At 42.6% G+C, this 17,598-nt stretch overlaps 1 protein-coding gene across 3 annotated transcripts in view; it reads right to left on the reverse strand.

The window, feature by feature from the left end:
- Positions 1 to 17,598, reverse strand: part of mtss1la (MTSS I-BAR domain containing 2a) — a 35,112-nt gene that overhangs the window by 15,474 nt on the left and 2,040 nt on the right. For 2 of the 3 annotated variants that reach the window (XM_020602972.1, XM_020602974.1), the window contains exons 2-7: positions 16,072 to 16,133; positions 15,898 to 15,971; positions 2,983 to 3,067; positions 2,738 to 2,829; positions 2,571 to 2,645; positions 2,102 to 2,110 (exon numbers count right to left, since the gene is read on the reverse strand). In XM_020602972.1, the coding sequence (XP_020458628.1) occupies positions 2,102 to 2,110; positions 2,571 to 2,645; positions 2,738 to 2,829; positions 2,983 to 3,067; positions 15,898 to 15,971; positions 16,072 to 16,133 (397 nt within the window). The remainder of the gene's footprint in view (positions 1 to 2,101; positions 2,111 to 2,570; positions 2,646 to 2,737; positions 2,830 to 2,982; positions 3,068 to 15,897; positions 15,972 to 16,071; positions 16,134 to 17,598) is intronic. The other variant, XM_020602973.1, reaches the window with a different exon arrangement.

Here is a 17,598-nt window from a genome sequence, read left to right on the forward strand (position 1 = left end):
TGTCTTGCTACGTTGTTAAGCAATTGGTGATAATAATCATTCTAACAGTGCTCTAGTTGTTTGTATACCCCACACTGTATATGTCTTACAGCTGTCTATATGTTTACCACGTAGGAGCTTAACTGGCTAATCTTTCAGCACACCTGCATCTAATTAAGAACTAATTAAATGTTACATTAGGATCTGACAGCAAGCCAATTAATATGTCCTTAAAAATGAAGTTTAGGCCTTTATCAGAATATTTAGCTGTCATCATGGAGCAAAATGTCAGCTCATTACAACTAAGCTGTTGTTATCCAGTGGAATGAGATATTGTCTTACTGATAACTTGCCAAAAATGTCAGTTTCTTACTCTGTTAGAAAGGTGTTTGGAAAATGGAGGGGGCATATCTGAAATGTGTCTGGCAAAGTGTGTGTATGCAAAAGACAAGACTAATGGGCTAACAAACGTTACTTGGACACTTAGAACAGAGCAGATTTTACTAATTGTCTGATGAATCAAGTGACAATGGGGCAGGGTGTGGTGTGTCTCAACTATACTAACCCCCTCCATGACAGTCTGCCATCTACTGCAGTTCTGCTGTTATACCAGCTTCTCTAAACTGTGTTTTCAAGTTATGGGCTCTAAATTAGCTCTGCCTGCCACCCAGTGAACATTATAAGAAGGAGTTTTCAAACCGCCAGGCGTGGAGGACCTCTTGTCAGCTAAAAGTTTGAAACAGTGACTGCTAGATTGAAGAGGTCACGCTCTTTTGCACAGAGAAAGTAGGACAGAGAAAGAGCAGGGTTAACATGAGTTAAACTTTTTGAGGATAGTGTTAAAAGCAGCCAAAGAACTCGAATTTGAATCATATGTGGTGCGCTTGCAATGCAAGCTTTGTATAACATTAGTCAGATTAGCAGTAATGAGGGCGTGATTGCCAGATTTACTTGTTAGACAGCTAATGCTAGCTTTGGACTGGAAGTCAAATTCTGTACAGTTAATCAGAACCAGACTTCCATGGTTTATGTCGTTGCTAAGAAACAGGACATGATAGCAGGGGCAAAGACCGTTTAGAAGCAGCTTATGCTGTCAGTTTGTTTTTAGTCTCACTAGACCCTCTAGTGGCTGAAAAGAAATTAGGCACAGCATCTTTAATGTTTTTCCTACTTTGACAAATGTAAATGTCTGCTGTGAAAAAGGCCTATTCACTTACACCAGTGACGACTTTAGGCATGGGCGAACCGGGCAGCTGCCCAGGGCGACATTTTTTCATGACATGTGAGGGGCGGCACAAGCACTTGGAAAGAAAATAATCTGCGCCACTAAGCGGTTTTCTATTATCTATCATATGCAAGGAGGTAGATTTTGTTTCGACAGACCCAGGCTAGCTGTTTCCCTGTTTCTAGTCTTTGTGCAAAGCTAAGCTAGCCAGCTACTATCATGATTCGGTTCCGCTGCTTCCTGTCTGGCTTTTATTTTGATGTTACTTCCTGTTTTGTTTCACCACAGTTTCAGTCTTTTTACTTTCTTCATCACTCGCAATAGTTTACACCTGTTTACACCTCTATTTAGGCAGCGTCCTCCCACAAGGAGATTGTTCTAGACTCCAGCTCTAACTCTCCAGCATTTATACCTTGCCTGACTCTCTGTATCTGACCTTGGATTACTGTTTTTGACCATCGTATTTTGCCTATGCCCTCCCAGCTTCTGATTGCCTGCAGTGTACCGACCTTCTGATTTATTCCCCTTGACGTCTCGAGTTTGGATCTCCTGGCTATACCTGTTTACCGACACTGACCCTGGACTGTCTTATCGACCTGATTGTTATCCTGGACTGTGTATTGGTTGTCTGGTTGCAACAAGTAAAAGAACCTTTCTCTACATCAGTTTGTCTGGTTTTATAATTGAGTCCACCACAAACGCCATTTGGCTTCCTTACATGCTAAACCTGACAGCTACCAGTGGGAGTGTTATATCGACCATACCAATTTAAGAGTGGTTATCAATCTTTGCATGTAACATTTGGCGAAAAATTGATTGGCAGTTTTATCTAAAAATGATTATGGGTCTACTGGAATTTATCATGTTCTGATTCAAGGAAAAGCACAGCAGACATACCTAGAAGCTCTATAGCCAGGGGAAATAGCCAGAGAGAAACAGAGGACAGGTTGCAAGAACAGGCAGGGGGAGGAGAAACAGAAAAACAGGCAGTGTTAGCTGTATCAGACCAGGGCATACTATATGTTTATGACTATCCTATACCAGTAGCGTAAGATCCCTAGGTAAATATGAGATTCATTACAACCAGCAGTAGGGGCTAATGCATGCAGCACCAGTAAAAGGCAAACATTTCTTTGATTCAAAAGGTAGAAACTGACAAGTCATCCATAGCTGGAAAAGAGCCTCTGCAAGCATGCCAGGCATTTTGATTTGACTGCGTTGCCATTTCTCACTGTATACTCTAGATGGCGCCAGGTCAATCTGAACCATTGTTAAAGACCAGGGGCCAGCAGACAAGCAGATTCTTTAAAATCTCAAACTCAGATTTTTATTACAGGTTCACCGATCAAGATCATCAAGTTCTCACCTTTTCTTGCTTTTTTCTGTAGCTTTAAGGTATCTAATGACTTCCTTTTGATTTCCTGACGAGACCGCTTGTATTCTGTGGAGAATGAGTCAAAGTCTTACCAATTTCTCTCTTATATACATTGCATACTACAGTGTATGTGTAGTTTATATCTAGTGGTCATTCACCTTTGGCATGGTCTTTGTCCAACTGATTAGCTGTCTTCTTCCATTCCTCTAACTTGTCCTGGAGCGGCGTAACCAGGCCTTCCATAAGAGCACTGCGGCAACAAGGAGACAACATGAGAGAGTGAATGGGAAAACAAGGGGAATTATATATATCTGGATGGGACCAGGCAACACAATAATGCCCTTAAGGCAAGAGAAGAGAGAAAATTACAGTGGTGGAGGAAAAAAACACAGGTGACACTTACTTGGTGAAGTGGCGTAATTTTGCCTCAATGCTGCGATGTCGCATGCACATCCTCGTCAGAGCTGAGCCGATGTCCCTGGTGGCACCTTGGAAAGACAATATGAAAAGCGAACAAAGTGTCACCTATATTATAAGAGCTTGGCATTTTGAATCACAGACATACCTCTTGGCCAAGAAAAATATGACTTCCTAAGATGAGGCAAAGCACATCACGACAGCACAGTGAAAGGTCTAATTCTCTGCTGTCAGGTGGATGTATTAGGAGCTGTTTGCCCTGCTGGAGGGACGTTCCCAGCTGCAGCCACTTGGAGGACAGGTGCTGACTGTAAAAGCAGAGCCCCTATAATATTTGTTTGCGGAAATTTTGACACAGTGCCTGAAAACTAAAGCACTACACTACCTCCGTCCCTCTTGACAAAAAAAAAAAAAAACATTTTTCCCTTTAACACTTGCATGCATGTATCTCACCACAATGCAAATAACAGCTTGTGTGAGCTGGTTACTGTACTTTTCCTCTCTGCTGAAGTGTAATTAAATGAGACCTTAAGCCCCCTAAAGCCCAGGCTGGTCCACTGTTTCACAGGTTAGTGTAATATGTGGCAGCACTGATCCTCCTTAGATTAGTCACACAGGGCTAAGCTGAGGGGCTCTCGCCACACACAGCCATACACAAAGGCAAAGAAAGAGGACAGTTCTCAGCAGCAGACGCCTCACAGAGTGGAGGCATACAGAATTGTATTTGTTTTCATGAATGCTTTTTGGAGTGTGTGCGTACAGGTTTGTGTGTCTATGTGGTGACAGGTGGTGTGATTTACCAACCCCCCACCCTTCCCAAAGTTCTCACCCCCTCTATCCTGGAGGGAAAAGGAGGGAACCCTGTAAGGGGATATCCCTCTATTCTTCCCTGCCTGCTCTGCCTTTCCTGTACTCTGTTTCCTAAATACCATTCATGCTGGGTGGACAGGGACAGAGACAGAAACTGGCTCTAACCTGCATTATAAAAACAAGCAGAATGAAATAGTGATACACAGAAAAAAAAGACTCACGTAATACAGCAGGCCTGTAATCAAACATTATGAAAGGGAATTCCCCAGATGGTTGTCTCATAAGAACTGTGCTCTTTTTCAGATATCACATAAAGAAACTAGGTTACGGTCTCCTGTCGATACCATGTCACACTGTGAGAGAGATTATTTCACTCCACCAATTGGCTGTCAACTTCAGTGGCTGTTAAAAGACACTGAGCAACAGACCTGGAGACCTGTTTTTCAAGCATATGCAGAATAATTTCACTGTGTTTGTGTGGTGGGGAAAAAAAGAGAAGGGTGTTCTGTGCCTGCATTGCTTTGGTGACTGAGAGAATGGGGAGGGTTAGAGGTGAAAGGTCACCCAGCTGTACCGCACACAGGCAAACACCAGCAGGAAGTGACTGTAACATGGGAACCTATATGATGAGCTCTTGCAATAAATACTATGCAAAAGAGTGGTCCATCTTTAAAAGGGCTGGTGTTGAATATACGCAGTATACTAGTTTTGTTGACACTGGTTCACTGCTTCATAAACCTGAGTGGAAAGACAAAAAATACAGATGTGCACACAGGACGTGCACAGGTTACACATCTTTCTGTTTCAGGAGGTGTGCACAACTGTGAATCAGCTCTTCCAAAATAAGAGGGAGACTGAAGGAGAGAGGCAGGGAGTAGTGTGGCTTCTTTTATGTCTATAACAGACCTTTCCATTGTCAATGTCAGCCAGTAAGAACCCCCACCCCACTCTCCTGTCCCATCCACACCTGCCAATATCCCTTCCTCTCCCATCCTCTTCCCTCCTGTCTCCTTGTCTCCTCCTTCCCCTCCCAGAGGGTGATCAGCTGACAGCTACATCCTGGGGAGGTTCAGGGGCTTCCTGGCCATGTCCAATAGTCCTGCTGCCCTCTGGCCTCGACCGGATACAGAGAGACACACTGATTCACTCCTACAGTTCCTTGCATGCACACCGGCATGTGACAAACATATACAAGCTGAAAGTGAGGTTTAGAGTGGCTAGAAAGGCATTTCTGCATAGTTTCCTTTTTGTTTCTTCTTCTGTTTTTCTTCCTGAGGTTTCTTCCTATTCTCCAAAATAGTTTTTTTTTTTGTAGTTATTATGAATTAAGATTTTGGGTTACATAAATCTCCCTGTTTAGAATTATCAACACGTGACTTTGTAGCAGCTTGGAAGATGATTAAAAGTGTGTAGGAGCTGTAAAAGTGATTATTAAGCAGACCTGGACCCCTGGGACTTCAGGAGGAGCAGGGCTAACCTCATAGCAGACACCCACACATGCATAATGGAACAAAACAATCCAGGATGGAACAGAGCCACTATGCCATCCAACAACGTATCTTAGGACATGTAGCAAACAACTGGGAGCAACTCAGTAACACGTGTGGTTCACTATAAAAGCACTGTTGTACATGTGTCTGATGCTGATGGCGCATGGTTCAATACACACCCTGAACATAAATATAAATTGCCACCAGATCTATTGTATTGAAGAGCTGTACATGGTGGAAAGGTCAAGCCCCCACTGCTATGTTTTGGTGGGAACCAAAAGCTCCAGTATCCAGGACCAGCATAGTGTGGTTGAAGCATTTAGTGAGTGGTTCCATCCAGAGCTCTGGTTCTGATTAACTCCTCCTCAATAGGTCTGCTTTACAGGGCACTGTCCTGCCAGGATCCTGACTCCCAGCTCCTGGCAGTAGCCTCATTCCCTGATGTCTTCAACATGGCAGCTTAGCTTAACTATCTCTCTCTATCAGTATGTAAATACAGTTCATTCACAGTCATAACTACTGAGCTGGAGTGAGACCTACCAGAGAGGGACCAAACCGGTTTTCAGGCTGAATCCAGTTCACCTGAGTCCAATGGGTGCTCCCGCTCTCTGATTCCTGTGTCAATAAAGCATGTTTATGTGGGCCTTAGTGTGAACATCCTCATGGTTACACTTATAGGAAAATGAAGTCCTTTTTGTTGTTAAGCTCTCATATAGCCACTGCTAAACTGAGGAAATTCCATTATCCATGAGACAGCACCTTGGCCATGGAGCTGACTGCAGCTGGCATAGACAGTTAAGCCTCCTGCCATTGCCCTCGCTCACCCCCTTTTAGGTGCTAAAGAAAGTGAACTGGCAGAGACACAGCGGAGGCCACTGAGGGATGAAAAGTACTGTGGAGTGAGAAGGGAGGAGAGGGGAGGATGAAAGAGGGTACACACTGTGAAGCGGCTCGTTGGGTTCAGCCAGTCAGGGGGCAGAGGAAGTGTTAGCTGACTACTGCAGGTGCAATAGGGACTGCCAGAACAAAATCTCCCACATAAATACATCCGTAGGTTCAGATGAAAAGTAATTAGCAAGGGAGTTATTCCAGAAAGCAAGTTCAACAAACTCTGATGACGACCCCTGAGGTGGAACACTCTGGGTTTCAGAACAGCTGAATATCAGTTCAATTAAGTCTGAATTAAGTTAGCATGATGACTATTAAAAGCTATCGTCAGAGGAGTTATGATTCACCAAACATGCATCCCAAATCTTATGTGCATCCATGTTTCCTTAACTTGCGTCTTTTCCTTCTGCTGTAGTCCCGCCCACATTTCATACAATGAAAAAAATGAAGAGATAGGAACCGAGGAAACATGGGATGTCTTTGCCTCCAGCCATTCATCTGAAGTTTCCAATAACCAACTGATTTCTAAAAAAGGGACATGTCAGTATAATTAAAACCTTGGGTCTCTTGTGTCCTTGCTCATGGCTCCTCCAGGCAGCATCCTCACTCCTCAGAGCAGATATATGACTCATGTTTGTGAGTGCCCGTGAGAAAACAAGCTGCAGCATCATACCAGAGACATGGACTGTACCCTAAGGCTACAGGCAAATGAAGAGCACAGCTGCCAATTTAATCCAGAGAAGTTACAAACAATGTAACATTAATGCACATTAATCTTATAAAACATGCAGCAGTGAAAAAGCCTGCGTTAGAGAAAGAGTCAAAACACTGTTATTCTGTGTAATCTGATGTCCATTTGCTTAGCAGACTTGGATTTCCTTAATGGATGGTAAAGTGTTACAACTGTTTGTTACATTAATTTTTTTACTGTATATATATTTTCTCAGATGAAAGCTGATGGGGAGAACATTCTGGTGACTGCAGCAGGTCACATTAAACAGATAAGACACAAGTTGATTTAAAGACCTAACATCATAGTCTGATCCAGTAATAATGATATCAAAATCTTTCTCAGTTGCACATTTAAACATACAGTATTTAAATGTACAATAAATAGTTAATGAAATTATGTTCAAACACATTAACTATATATAAAAATTCTAAAACTTTTAAGCTGCATTTAATCCAGTTTTATAATGTTCAAGTCTTTAAAGTTGCACTACAATCAGTGTCACTCAGAAAAATTCAATCTCTGATAGGATCAATTCGAATATTCCATCAGTGTGACCAATCACAATATAAAAAATGATTGCTTACAAAATGTATTGCTTCACATCTTTTGTACAGCAATCACATTAATAGTAGATAATTAATTGATTCCAGGGGAACTGATGCACAGAGTCACAGTGTTAGAAAGGTCTAGATTTTATTCTGAGCTGAAGGTGAATCCATGGTGTAAGCTACTGGTATTCAAAAGTGAGGAGTCATTGTCTTTACACTAATCATAAAATGGTAAATGGACTGTATTTTATATAGCACATTTTCCACAGTGTGCTGCACTGGCCAAAGCGCTTTACAGGAGATCATACACCATTCACCCAATCACACACCAATGACAACAAGGCTGCCACACAACGGCGCTAGTCAAGCCATCGGGAGCAATTCAGGGTTCAGTGTCTTGTTCAGGGACACTTAGGCATGTGGGGAGACCGGGAGTCGAACCACCACTGGTCAGAAGACGACTTGCCCTACCTCGTGAGCCACAGCCACCCCGAGCACAAAAGCAGTCATGCTAGTAAAGACAGCTCTTGGATAACAAACTATAAGGATACTATCTAACCAGGTTTTTATGCTCTCCCAAAGTAAACTCCTGAAAATAAATGTGCTCCGATATGTGCTTTAATATGCCCTGTATGAATGAGAAAGCAAAAGAGCATTTCAAGCAGCTTCTCCAAATTCTGCAGGAGGGAGGAGACCCCCGTGGTTCATGTCATGTTTTTCATATCATCAAAACATCACACATACATTTTTGAGTGAGGAACAGAAACAAGATAAGAGAACGAAGAGGGATTAGTTTGAATTTATGTTCTTCACTGGTCTTGTTATATACCAGTAGAGCAAAGATGCAGCTGATGATTCTCAGTTCAAACCCTGATAAAACATCATATATTCACATCATCAAACATTTACTTCAAAGTGCAGCCGGAGTTTTAGCGGTGCAGCTCAGTGGGAGCAGTCAATATTATAAATAAAACGGCATCCCCTTGGTTCTGCTGGTTAGGGAGCAAGAGAGTCTGATGGAGAGACGAGTGGTGGATGAAACAGCCATGTACGGACATTGATTCTGAACATGACTACAACGCTGCATGCCTGCAGCAAGAGCGTGAAAAACCTTATTGAAGTTACATAAATTGCGAATCACAAACACAGAGTGTTCTAGTATTTTTGAGAAACCCTTCTGAATCTCTTCCATTTAAAATGTGGGTATATCCCATGTGGTAGTGGGACTAGGGCAGGACCCAATGACCCAATTCTTTAAAAATAATAATCTTAATAAGCTTTTCGTGAGAATCTGTTTTACTTAGTTCTTACAGTATGTCAATATTTTATCAGCTCAAAATATATATGCAAGACAGTGATATGCAGATCAATCGTGAAATAAATACTTCCGATCCTAACATTTCCTCTTCTAGGATCGAGTCGCACATTAAAAGGTCGAGATCTAAACTCAGCAATTAAAGGGGGGCACAGGAGAAAGTACAGTAACTATTCTATTACCAGGACAGTCTAAATAATACCTGGTTAAATGGAACTACTTTTCCTTCCACCTGCCACAGTCATATACAAACTATGGCTTTGTAAATGTCTGAGCCACTGAAAATCAAAAGTAGGAGAAGGATTAACGTCCACAGGGAAATAACTTTGTAACAGCTGGAAATAGTAAAATTATACAAGAAATACAATACAAAAAAATACAAGAAAGCACTGGGATGCATTCTCTAAAGTCTCACGGTAAGAGAACGGATGTAACATGCAGTTGTCAGGATGAGGGATGTAGGATAAACAATAACCAAGATGGCAAGTGAAAGCTTCCTGAGCATGTAGCATGCTAACAGTTCAAAAACATGGCTACAGAAACTTCTCTTATCCAAACATAGATGTAAATCTACAATTACACTAATGATTATTTTAATGATCAATGAATCTAAGTTATTTTCTTGACTAATCCATTTTTTTCTCTAAAATTCATCCATTCATTACCTATAGCTACTACTTATCCTAGAGGGTCAGGGTGGGGCTAGAGTCAATCCCAGCCAACACTGGTCAAGAGGTGAGGTACAACCTGGCCAGGTCGCCAGTCCAGTCTATCACAGGGCTGGCACACAGAGACAAACAACCATTCACATTCACACCTAGGGACAGTTTAGAATCCCCATGTATATGTGCTGTGTATCTGCAGCAGAAAAGAAAAGAGCATCAAAGCCTTTGTGTCACTTCCTTACATGTGGAATGTGTCTTCTTACCAGAAACAATGCTAATGAAAGGCAGCAGAGGAAACAGTCAAACACACACTTATCCCATTGTTGTCTGTCCTCACAACACACATGCCAAGTTTCACCGCTGAGAAACACCCACAGAGGCAGACAGACAGTGTGTTCTCATGTGGTGTAAACATGTTCTGGAGTGCATTACAACATGACTCAAGGAAGAGGAGAACAAGAAGGAAGGGATTTTTTTTTCTGCTGGAGAAGTTCCTGTTCAGTGACATAAATGCTGCTAAAAATAAATGCTGCCCATTGTCCAGATGTGCTTTGCATGGGAAATGAAAAAAGGCACACACAGAGAAAACAAATACTGTACATGTACTGTACAGGGTAGGTGAAAAGCACCGTATCATGTAATATAATGGAAAGAACAGAAACTCTATTGGGGAATGTATTTGTCTGCAGCTGAAAGACAGACATCGGATGATCCTATATGCAAAGGAAATGACCCCAGATGTATCCAACTTAAAAAAATAGAAAGACAAAGAGGCAGAAGTCTGTGAATGAGTCCTAGTTGATGGAGCAAAGCTTGTAAACCAGTTCAAGCAGATGACACAAGTTATCCTGCTTTAAAGCATATGTATTAAGGTTATTTTTATCACAGCAGACGTCGCTGTGCCCATTCTTTTACCTGGTCAAAACTGCTGCTGCACTACTTGTCTGAAAAGAACAGGTACATCTCAAGTCTCTATAAAATCGATCCTACATCCTTGGTCTGTGGCCGTTCCGGCCAACCAGAGACTGAGGACAAGTCTCTTATATTGACTGTGAGGACCAAGGATCAAGGAGGTTGCTGGAGGAGCTATGCACCGAGGATGCATGAGGCCATCCATAGCAGAAGTTTTTGTGAACTGACACACCCCTATCAGAAATCAGCTGGTGACTGGACACTTCAGAGGAACGACCTGAGGAAAGTATGCCTCATGTACATAATACCAAGTTTCTTCGAGTCCTCTCTCCTCGCATTTTCTTAGCATTTTACATGGGCGGGACTACGTCACAAGGAAAAGCTGCAAGTGTGGGAAACAACCGTGTTTATGGGAGACTTGAGATGTACCCTATTTCTGGTCCTGCTGCTACTCATATACCATTTCATAAGCACCACCTCCACCTGTAGTCTTTAGATGAATCCCACTTCCCTCATTTTATTATTCATCAGCCTTTGATCTTCATTTGACCCAGAAGTCATTCCAGTCCACCATGATGAATGATGTCCCAAAGCTCTTATTTCTGCTCTGAGAAGTGAGGCTGCCTGGAGGAGCATCCTCCGCGGAAGTCTGTTGCAGATGGACACGCCCCTTTACTGGAAATCAGTTTGCGATCAGACGCATCACATAAAGGGTCAATTTAAACATGCTTCCTCGGTTCCTCTTTTCTTACTGTTTGTCCTTGCATGGAAAAGGGCAAGTAGGAGAAGTGGGATACACCTTCTGAGTCTAAAGTTACTCTCTGCATTGATCTTGGTATACGCCTAAGGTCTGAGCTTAGACATTAAATATAAAGGACTTTTTGCTCACATAATACATTTGTTCCATGTGAGATGACTGATATTTTTCTCAAAACAGTTTTACTGAAACATTTGCAAGTCTTCCTAAAATACCATCAAATATAAGTACCAATCTGTCATTTGTCCACATTAACATTGAACCATAAATCCATCTATTTTCAAACTACAACTTCTATTTCTTATTAATTAATTAATTTGTTTGCTTGCTTGTTCATTTATTTATCTACTTTTGGGAGTTCTTCCATGCTGCAGTGTTGATGCCACCCTGTCAGCCACCTCAGCTGATTACACTTGAAAATATGCATGTATCCCTTTCCTTCCCTGTTTTAATACCCTCCCTGACATTCCTCTGTCAGGCTCTCTCTCGTGTGCATTTTCCCTCCCCTCTCCAGCTCCCTTCCATGCTGACTTTGTGTTCAGGGTCTAGATGAACACAGTGTTCCCCTCATGTCTCATGTTTGTCTGCTTAGTCTGGTATGAATGAAAGCTACACAGAGCCAAACGATTTTTCTTTCCCATTATTATTCCTGATTTTCCATCTGTTTTTCACATTATTGTTCCAGCCACTTCACCCTTTACGTTTTGTATTTATAGCTGCAAAACATTCATTTGTGGGATAACCACACTGAGTTCTGGGGTTGTAGCCTGTAAAACCCCAAGAGAGACCTCGTAGCTAAAGGATACGAAACACCTGAAGAGCCCAGTCTACAATCAGCAGGCAATAATGCATCAGCTAGTGCAGTCATCGGCGTGACTACATGTACATGCATGTCAAATCTAAAACATTTAAAATCTGTATGCTCATTTTATGAAGTTAATGCAAACAAGGTGCAGGTCTAACCTTCTTGGTCTGGTACACAGAGTGCAATACATGCTCATATCAGATGTGAACATAAAATGCCCAGCTTAATGGATGTCAGTGTCAGCCACATGGGCACACTCTCATTATTTGGCATGTCTGTAGAAATAGCTGCACTGCTGGGATGGTGTGGAAGACTGTAATCCCCTGATCTCACTTTGCACAAGGCCATGGCCACGTCTCACCTGCGCCAGGTCGTCCAGATGGTGGGTAGAGATATTCACTCTTTATTCATACTACTACTAGCATACCTCCACTGGGTATAGACTGTATGAGTAAAAAAAGTAAAGAAAGAGATCCACTGGAACATTATGTCTGTGTGTAATAGTGTGTGTACTCTACAGGCCCATACACACCTGTGTAAAGAGAGAAATGGTTTTGTCTGTGTTGAAGCCAAACTTGCAGCATATGGCACTCTGGCTGGTGTTGCCAGAGCGTGACTTTTTAAAGCTGGGGTTGGCTGATCAGGAAGGGAGAACAACCTGTGTTTGTTGTGTGTTACAGAGTGGGGCTAAGAGGATTAGCTAAACGCCTCTGCCTAGTCTGGATAACCAGAGCTGTGGAAATCCCCCCCATCTAAAACATGCCATCTATCATAACACCAAAACACCAGCCTCCAGATACATCTGGTTCACTTAAATATATCACACAACAATTTAATGTGAATGACAAACATGATCTAGATAACACACAAAAAACCATTATGCTGACTGCTATAATAATAATCGAGAGGGCAACGGGACCTTAAACTAAGTCGCAGGAAAGACTGGGTGTTTAAACCTAAAATTCTCCAATATGTCCATCTAATACAGACTTGGTTGTTGCAGAGACCTTTACTGAACCCAGACGCAAGCTGCCAGTTCACTAAGGCAGACATAGCTCCAACAACACAGCTTAGAGAAAGAGCGCTGTCAGACACACAGCCAAAACACGTGACAGCCAACTCCCCCAGCTGCTTCATAAACTCTAAAAATGGAGAACACAGGCAAGAGGCAGTCTGAACATGAACACAGACCACGGCAGACACAGAGAGGGGGTTGCATGAGATGGAAATAGAGGGGACGATCCCAAATATAAAATGGTTATTATGGGCATCTATAAAACGCTGACCTCCAAGTAAACGATCACACAAACATCAGGACAGGAAATCATAAAATCCTCTTTCATTCAGCATCCTCTCTCCCTGAATCCACCAAGAGGCACAGAATGAGGGGAAATGTTTTTCTTGGCAGGGCAACGTGTACAGTCTGGAAAGTCTGTGTGCGAATTAAAGAGGTGAAGGGGTGAGTGTGTCATAGGTAGATTAAAGGAAGCAGAAGAAGTAAACGATGAAACCTCCAGCTGTGCCAGCAGCTGTAGCTCATCCCTCAATACAAGAGAGGAATCGGGGCAAAAGCGATGACGGCCAACAGCTCATAGCCGAGGGCCAGCCCCCTGTGGTGCGATCAGCCCTATATGGCTGTGTAAACGCTGAGGCAAACTTGATCGCTGCAGGCAGGCAGACTCACATACCCAAAGGAAGATGGACTTTAAAATGGGGAGCCAAGAGACAGAAACAGAGACCTACAAAATGATGAGCAGGTGATCTCTGAATTCTATTCTATCTGGCTAGTAATCGGACAACCAAGTGGGAAGAGTGGAACATCTGGATGCCACTTTATTCTAAGATGGCTACTTTTAATATCACAATTCCACAAGGGTACATTTGCTAAAACCTTTTGCACAGAGCTTGTAGCACTGAGTTCAGATGTTATCACACTCCACCCACAAGGCAGCTCAACTGAATATCGACATTCCTCCTGCCAAATTAATTGCTAGGGTTAGGAGCATCCAAAGTACAACACAGTTCACACGCTCTCTTTTAAATGAAATAATTGTTGGAATTTAAGAAACACTGAATGTGGTGATCCTCTGATCACCACATTCAGTGTAATAGTAGGGTTTATTCTCTGGGTACCATGGATACCTGAACCAAATTTTATGGCAATCCATCCAGTAGTTGTTGAGATACTGTAGTTCAGTGTGAACCAACATGGTGAACCGACCAACCCTGGCTTCCATAGAGACATGTGACAAACATGGCTACAAATAGCTTCTGGTTTACAATTATAAACTAGATTAAGGCAGAAAAACTTTACATTTGAGATGTTGCAACCATCAAATGTTTCATATTTTGATATAGCTTCAGTGAGACAATTATATAACCAACAGGTGCTGTCCCTACCAATGCTGAGACTAAATCTAGGCCCTTGGTCCCTGGGAGAGGAACAAAAGAGTGACTGGGTGTATGAGTGACACACTTAAAGGGATTTTATGCATCTATAGCAGTAAACCTCAACTCGCCCCTTATCTCCCCTCTCTGGGTCCATCTATCACTGTGCTGTGTTCCCTAATTTTACTGCAGACGCACTCCTTTGAAGTCCTGCCCTGTCCTGCTCTATACCTCTGCTTTATTGAAGTGAGCTGACAGCTGTTAGCAGCTTGACCCAAATCCACCTTACTTCATCCTGCAGAGCTCATGTGTATTCACATCAGGAATCATTTACGGAACCTTGGTGTAAACCTGCAGCAATAAACTCTTACTGTTACTGGAGAGGCTACAGGAGTAAAACCTGCGACAATGTGTGAACGCTGTTGATGAAATGCTTCTTCAGTTATTTTCTCTGGCCTTAAGTGGTCATTAAGGGGCTGTGCTAGCACAAACTGCTTAAAAGCAAGTATGTGACCTGTAAGGTCAGGTCGCTCTTTGAATATCTGTGAGTGTTTGTGCTTCTGTGCTTGTGCGATTATGTTTGTGCAAGTATCAGGAGCCTCTGCACGCTCACTTTGGTTTGCAGGGGGTTTTATTGACATACTGCTTTTGACGATCAACTCCAAAGAAATCCATGTTAATCAGCTGCTCCTTTGCCCAGCCTGTCTGCTGCTGTTAGCAGGGCGACAAAGCTGATCAGCAGACCTCATTAAGACTGAAGAAACAATAAGCTGAGATTTTCACTTCTCTCCCACTGTGACCCCCACTTTGGCCATCACAGAGCAGCAGAAATGTGTCTTGGAATTGGCACACTGCCTGTCCACTGCTAATAGTTTTGGTCTTACAAGATGTGTGACTTGCATTATCATAATTAAAATCAAAAAGAACATTTATGTACTTGAAAGAATAATAATTCCTTGTCTTTTACTGAATGCTGTAAACACTGGCTCGACACAAACTGCACGTGCAGATCAAACTGCATTCCTAAAGCCATTTTCACACATGAACTCCAGACTAGGCCTGTTCAATCAGCTCTAGACTTTGTCCAGAGGGGCGCACATGAATAGAGTATGCAGGAAACGGGACATGATGCCATCATATACCCAGTTTGTCATGTGTTCATAAACAACTGAGTCTCTTGGCATTCCTTAAATGTGGCTACCAACTCTGGTGCTGGCTATTAATGACTGAAGTTCCTGAATTTCATCTTGTTAGATAGGTATTTTCACTGGCATCTTCGGTGTAAATGACCTTTTTTTTACCATCAAATGTTTGTATTTTATCGGTTTTGCACCAGACACATTATAGAACATCATCAACATGCCCACTAGCTCCATAAAGCTCCTCTGGGTAACGTCTAGATAATTTCAGTGTTCCAGTGCATGTGTGAAACGGGCTTCAGTAAGTAAAAACTATCAGGAAAACAATCAGTGTGAAATATCTCATGAAGACAACAAATCAGGTTGCTCAAAAAAGGTGGTGAACATTTTTTCCAGTCTTAACCCCACAACAGTTTGTCATTTCATTAATTAGAAAAAAACCCTCCCTTACCTCTAGAGTTGGTAGCCATGTCTGCTACCTTCTGAAAGGCATCTAAAAAGGCCACTGCTGCCAGAATTGTGGTCCTGTAAATACATTGGCACATGTTCGTGACTGCATTAAAGAGTCTGTATATACTGCACAAGAATTGTTTTCATTGAGGTTTACCATTCAACTACTTCTCACCTGAGTTGAGAGTGCAGTTTTGTGGCCTTGGCACTGAAGTCTTCCCACACAGGGTAAGAGCTCTGATAAGAGAAGGGGAAAAAAATGAGTCAAATATGTAGCAAGGACATGTAAGTGCACAGGCATACGCTCCCATACATATAGATTTGAGAAGACATAATGTTCCGATAGGGTAGAATCTGGCACAGCTTCTCTTTATTGGCTGGAAATGCATTTTCTCATCAGTTTACACTCTTAAGGTACTGAGTGAAATCTAGATAAGGCTGCTTCTTGCCCCGAGGTTAGAGCAGGTTGCTGTATAGGCACCGTGTTCTGACTTGTCTTTAAAACGGTCAGCGTGATTTCTCAGTGCTTATAACTTATGTTATTACTGTCCCAAATGCTCTCTTCTCATAGGTTGCTGTGAGCTACTTTGTGTATTCATGTGTCTGCATGTCTGCTGTACATGTATGATGTGCACAAGCTCTTAAATCATGTGTTTATGAGCACAGGGCAGGTAGTATAGATGGTCTTTGAGAAATCTGGATTACATTTTCCCCATGATCACCCGGCGCCTTGAGCTAAAAAGAGCCGAAGCCAAACATAAAACACATTCAAGGTTAGATCCCATCAGAGGACGAGCATGAGCCCCAGAGAAAAGAGATGAAGGGCATAACCCCTAGGTGCCTCTTTGATGGAGAGTAGCCAAAAGAGGCAACTCATCCTGCCTATATATAGTCACCATGCCAATGAGTCATGCTCATTGTCAATTCTGGTTTAACCTCCACTCTAGCAATGACAACGTTTACCTTTAGAGCTTTAAAAGTGATTTCAAAACCATCATCCCTAACTAAAATGTTTGCCATGAACCTCCCAGCCTCGCTGTCTGCACTTGACTCCGACAGGTGTCTAATTAGCTTGTGTGGCCTGTGACTCTCAAGGGCAGAAGGGATGCACTGCCAAGACAGCTGAGGGAGAAGAGGGATGGGGGGATGGGGGGGTCACACATTTCACCCTTCCTCTACACCCAGCACTGTGTTTAGCGATCATGAGGATGAAGAAAGGCTCCTGCTCCCACGCCTTTCCATGAGGTCGAAACTATCATCCTTGCAGTTGTTGGTATGCAGTGTTGCTCCAGGGCCTTTTAAAGAGATGGTTGCTTTCCCAAACACACAGAGGTATGAAATCACATCCTCCTCCCATTTCCACAATCATTTACTGATCATCATTTATTGATTGGTGATCTAATCCATGTGAATCACTGTACTTCTTTTCACCCTCCTCTCCTACCACCTCCTACTCCTTTTTCCTTTCCTGTAGATTCAGTGAGACAATTATATAACCAACAGGTGCTGCTTATATGGACACTTTTTTGTCTGTGCAGCTGCAGAAGTACACTTTATTCATGTTGGCGACTGTATACTGTAACACTGTTTACAATCAGTGAGATTAGCACAGGTTGTTTGCGTTGTCTCGCACGGTAAAGCTGGTCTGACGGGATTGAGTGGCCCAGCCAGGCAGGCAGCCGGAATGAGTTACCATGTATGG

The sequence above is a fragment of the Monopterus albus genome, unplaced genomic scaffold (assembly GCF_001952655.1).
Source record: "Monopterus albus unplaced genomic scaffold, M_albus_1.0 scaffold59.1, whole genome shotgun sequence".
Lineage (NCBI taxonomy): Eukaryota > Metazoa > Chordata > Actinopteri > Synbranchiformes > Synbranchidae > Monopterus > Monopterus albus.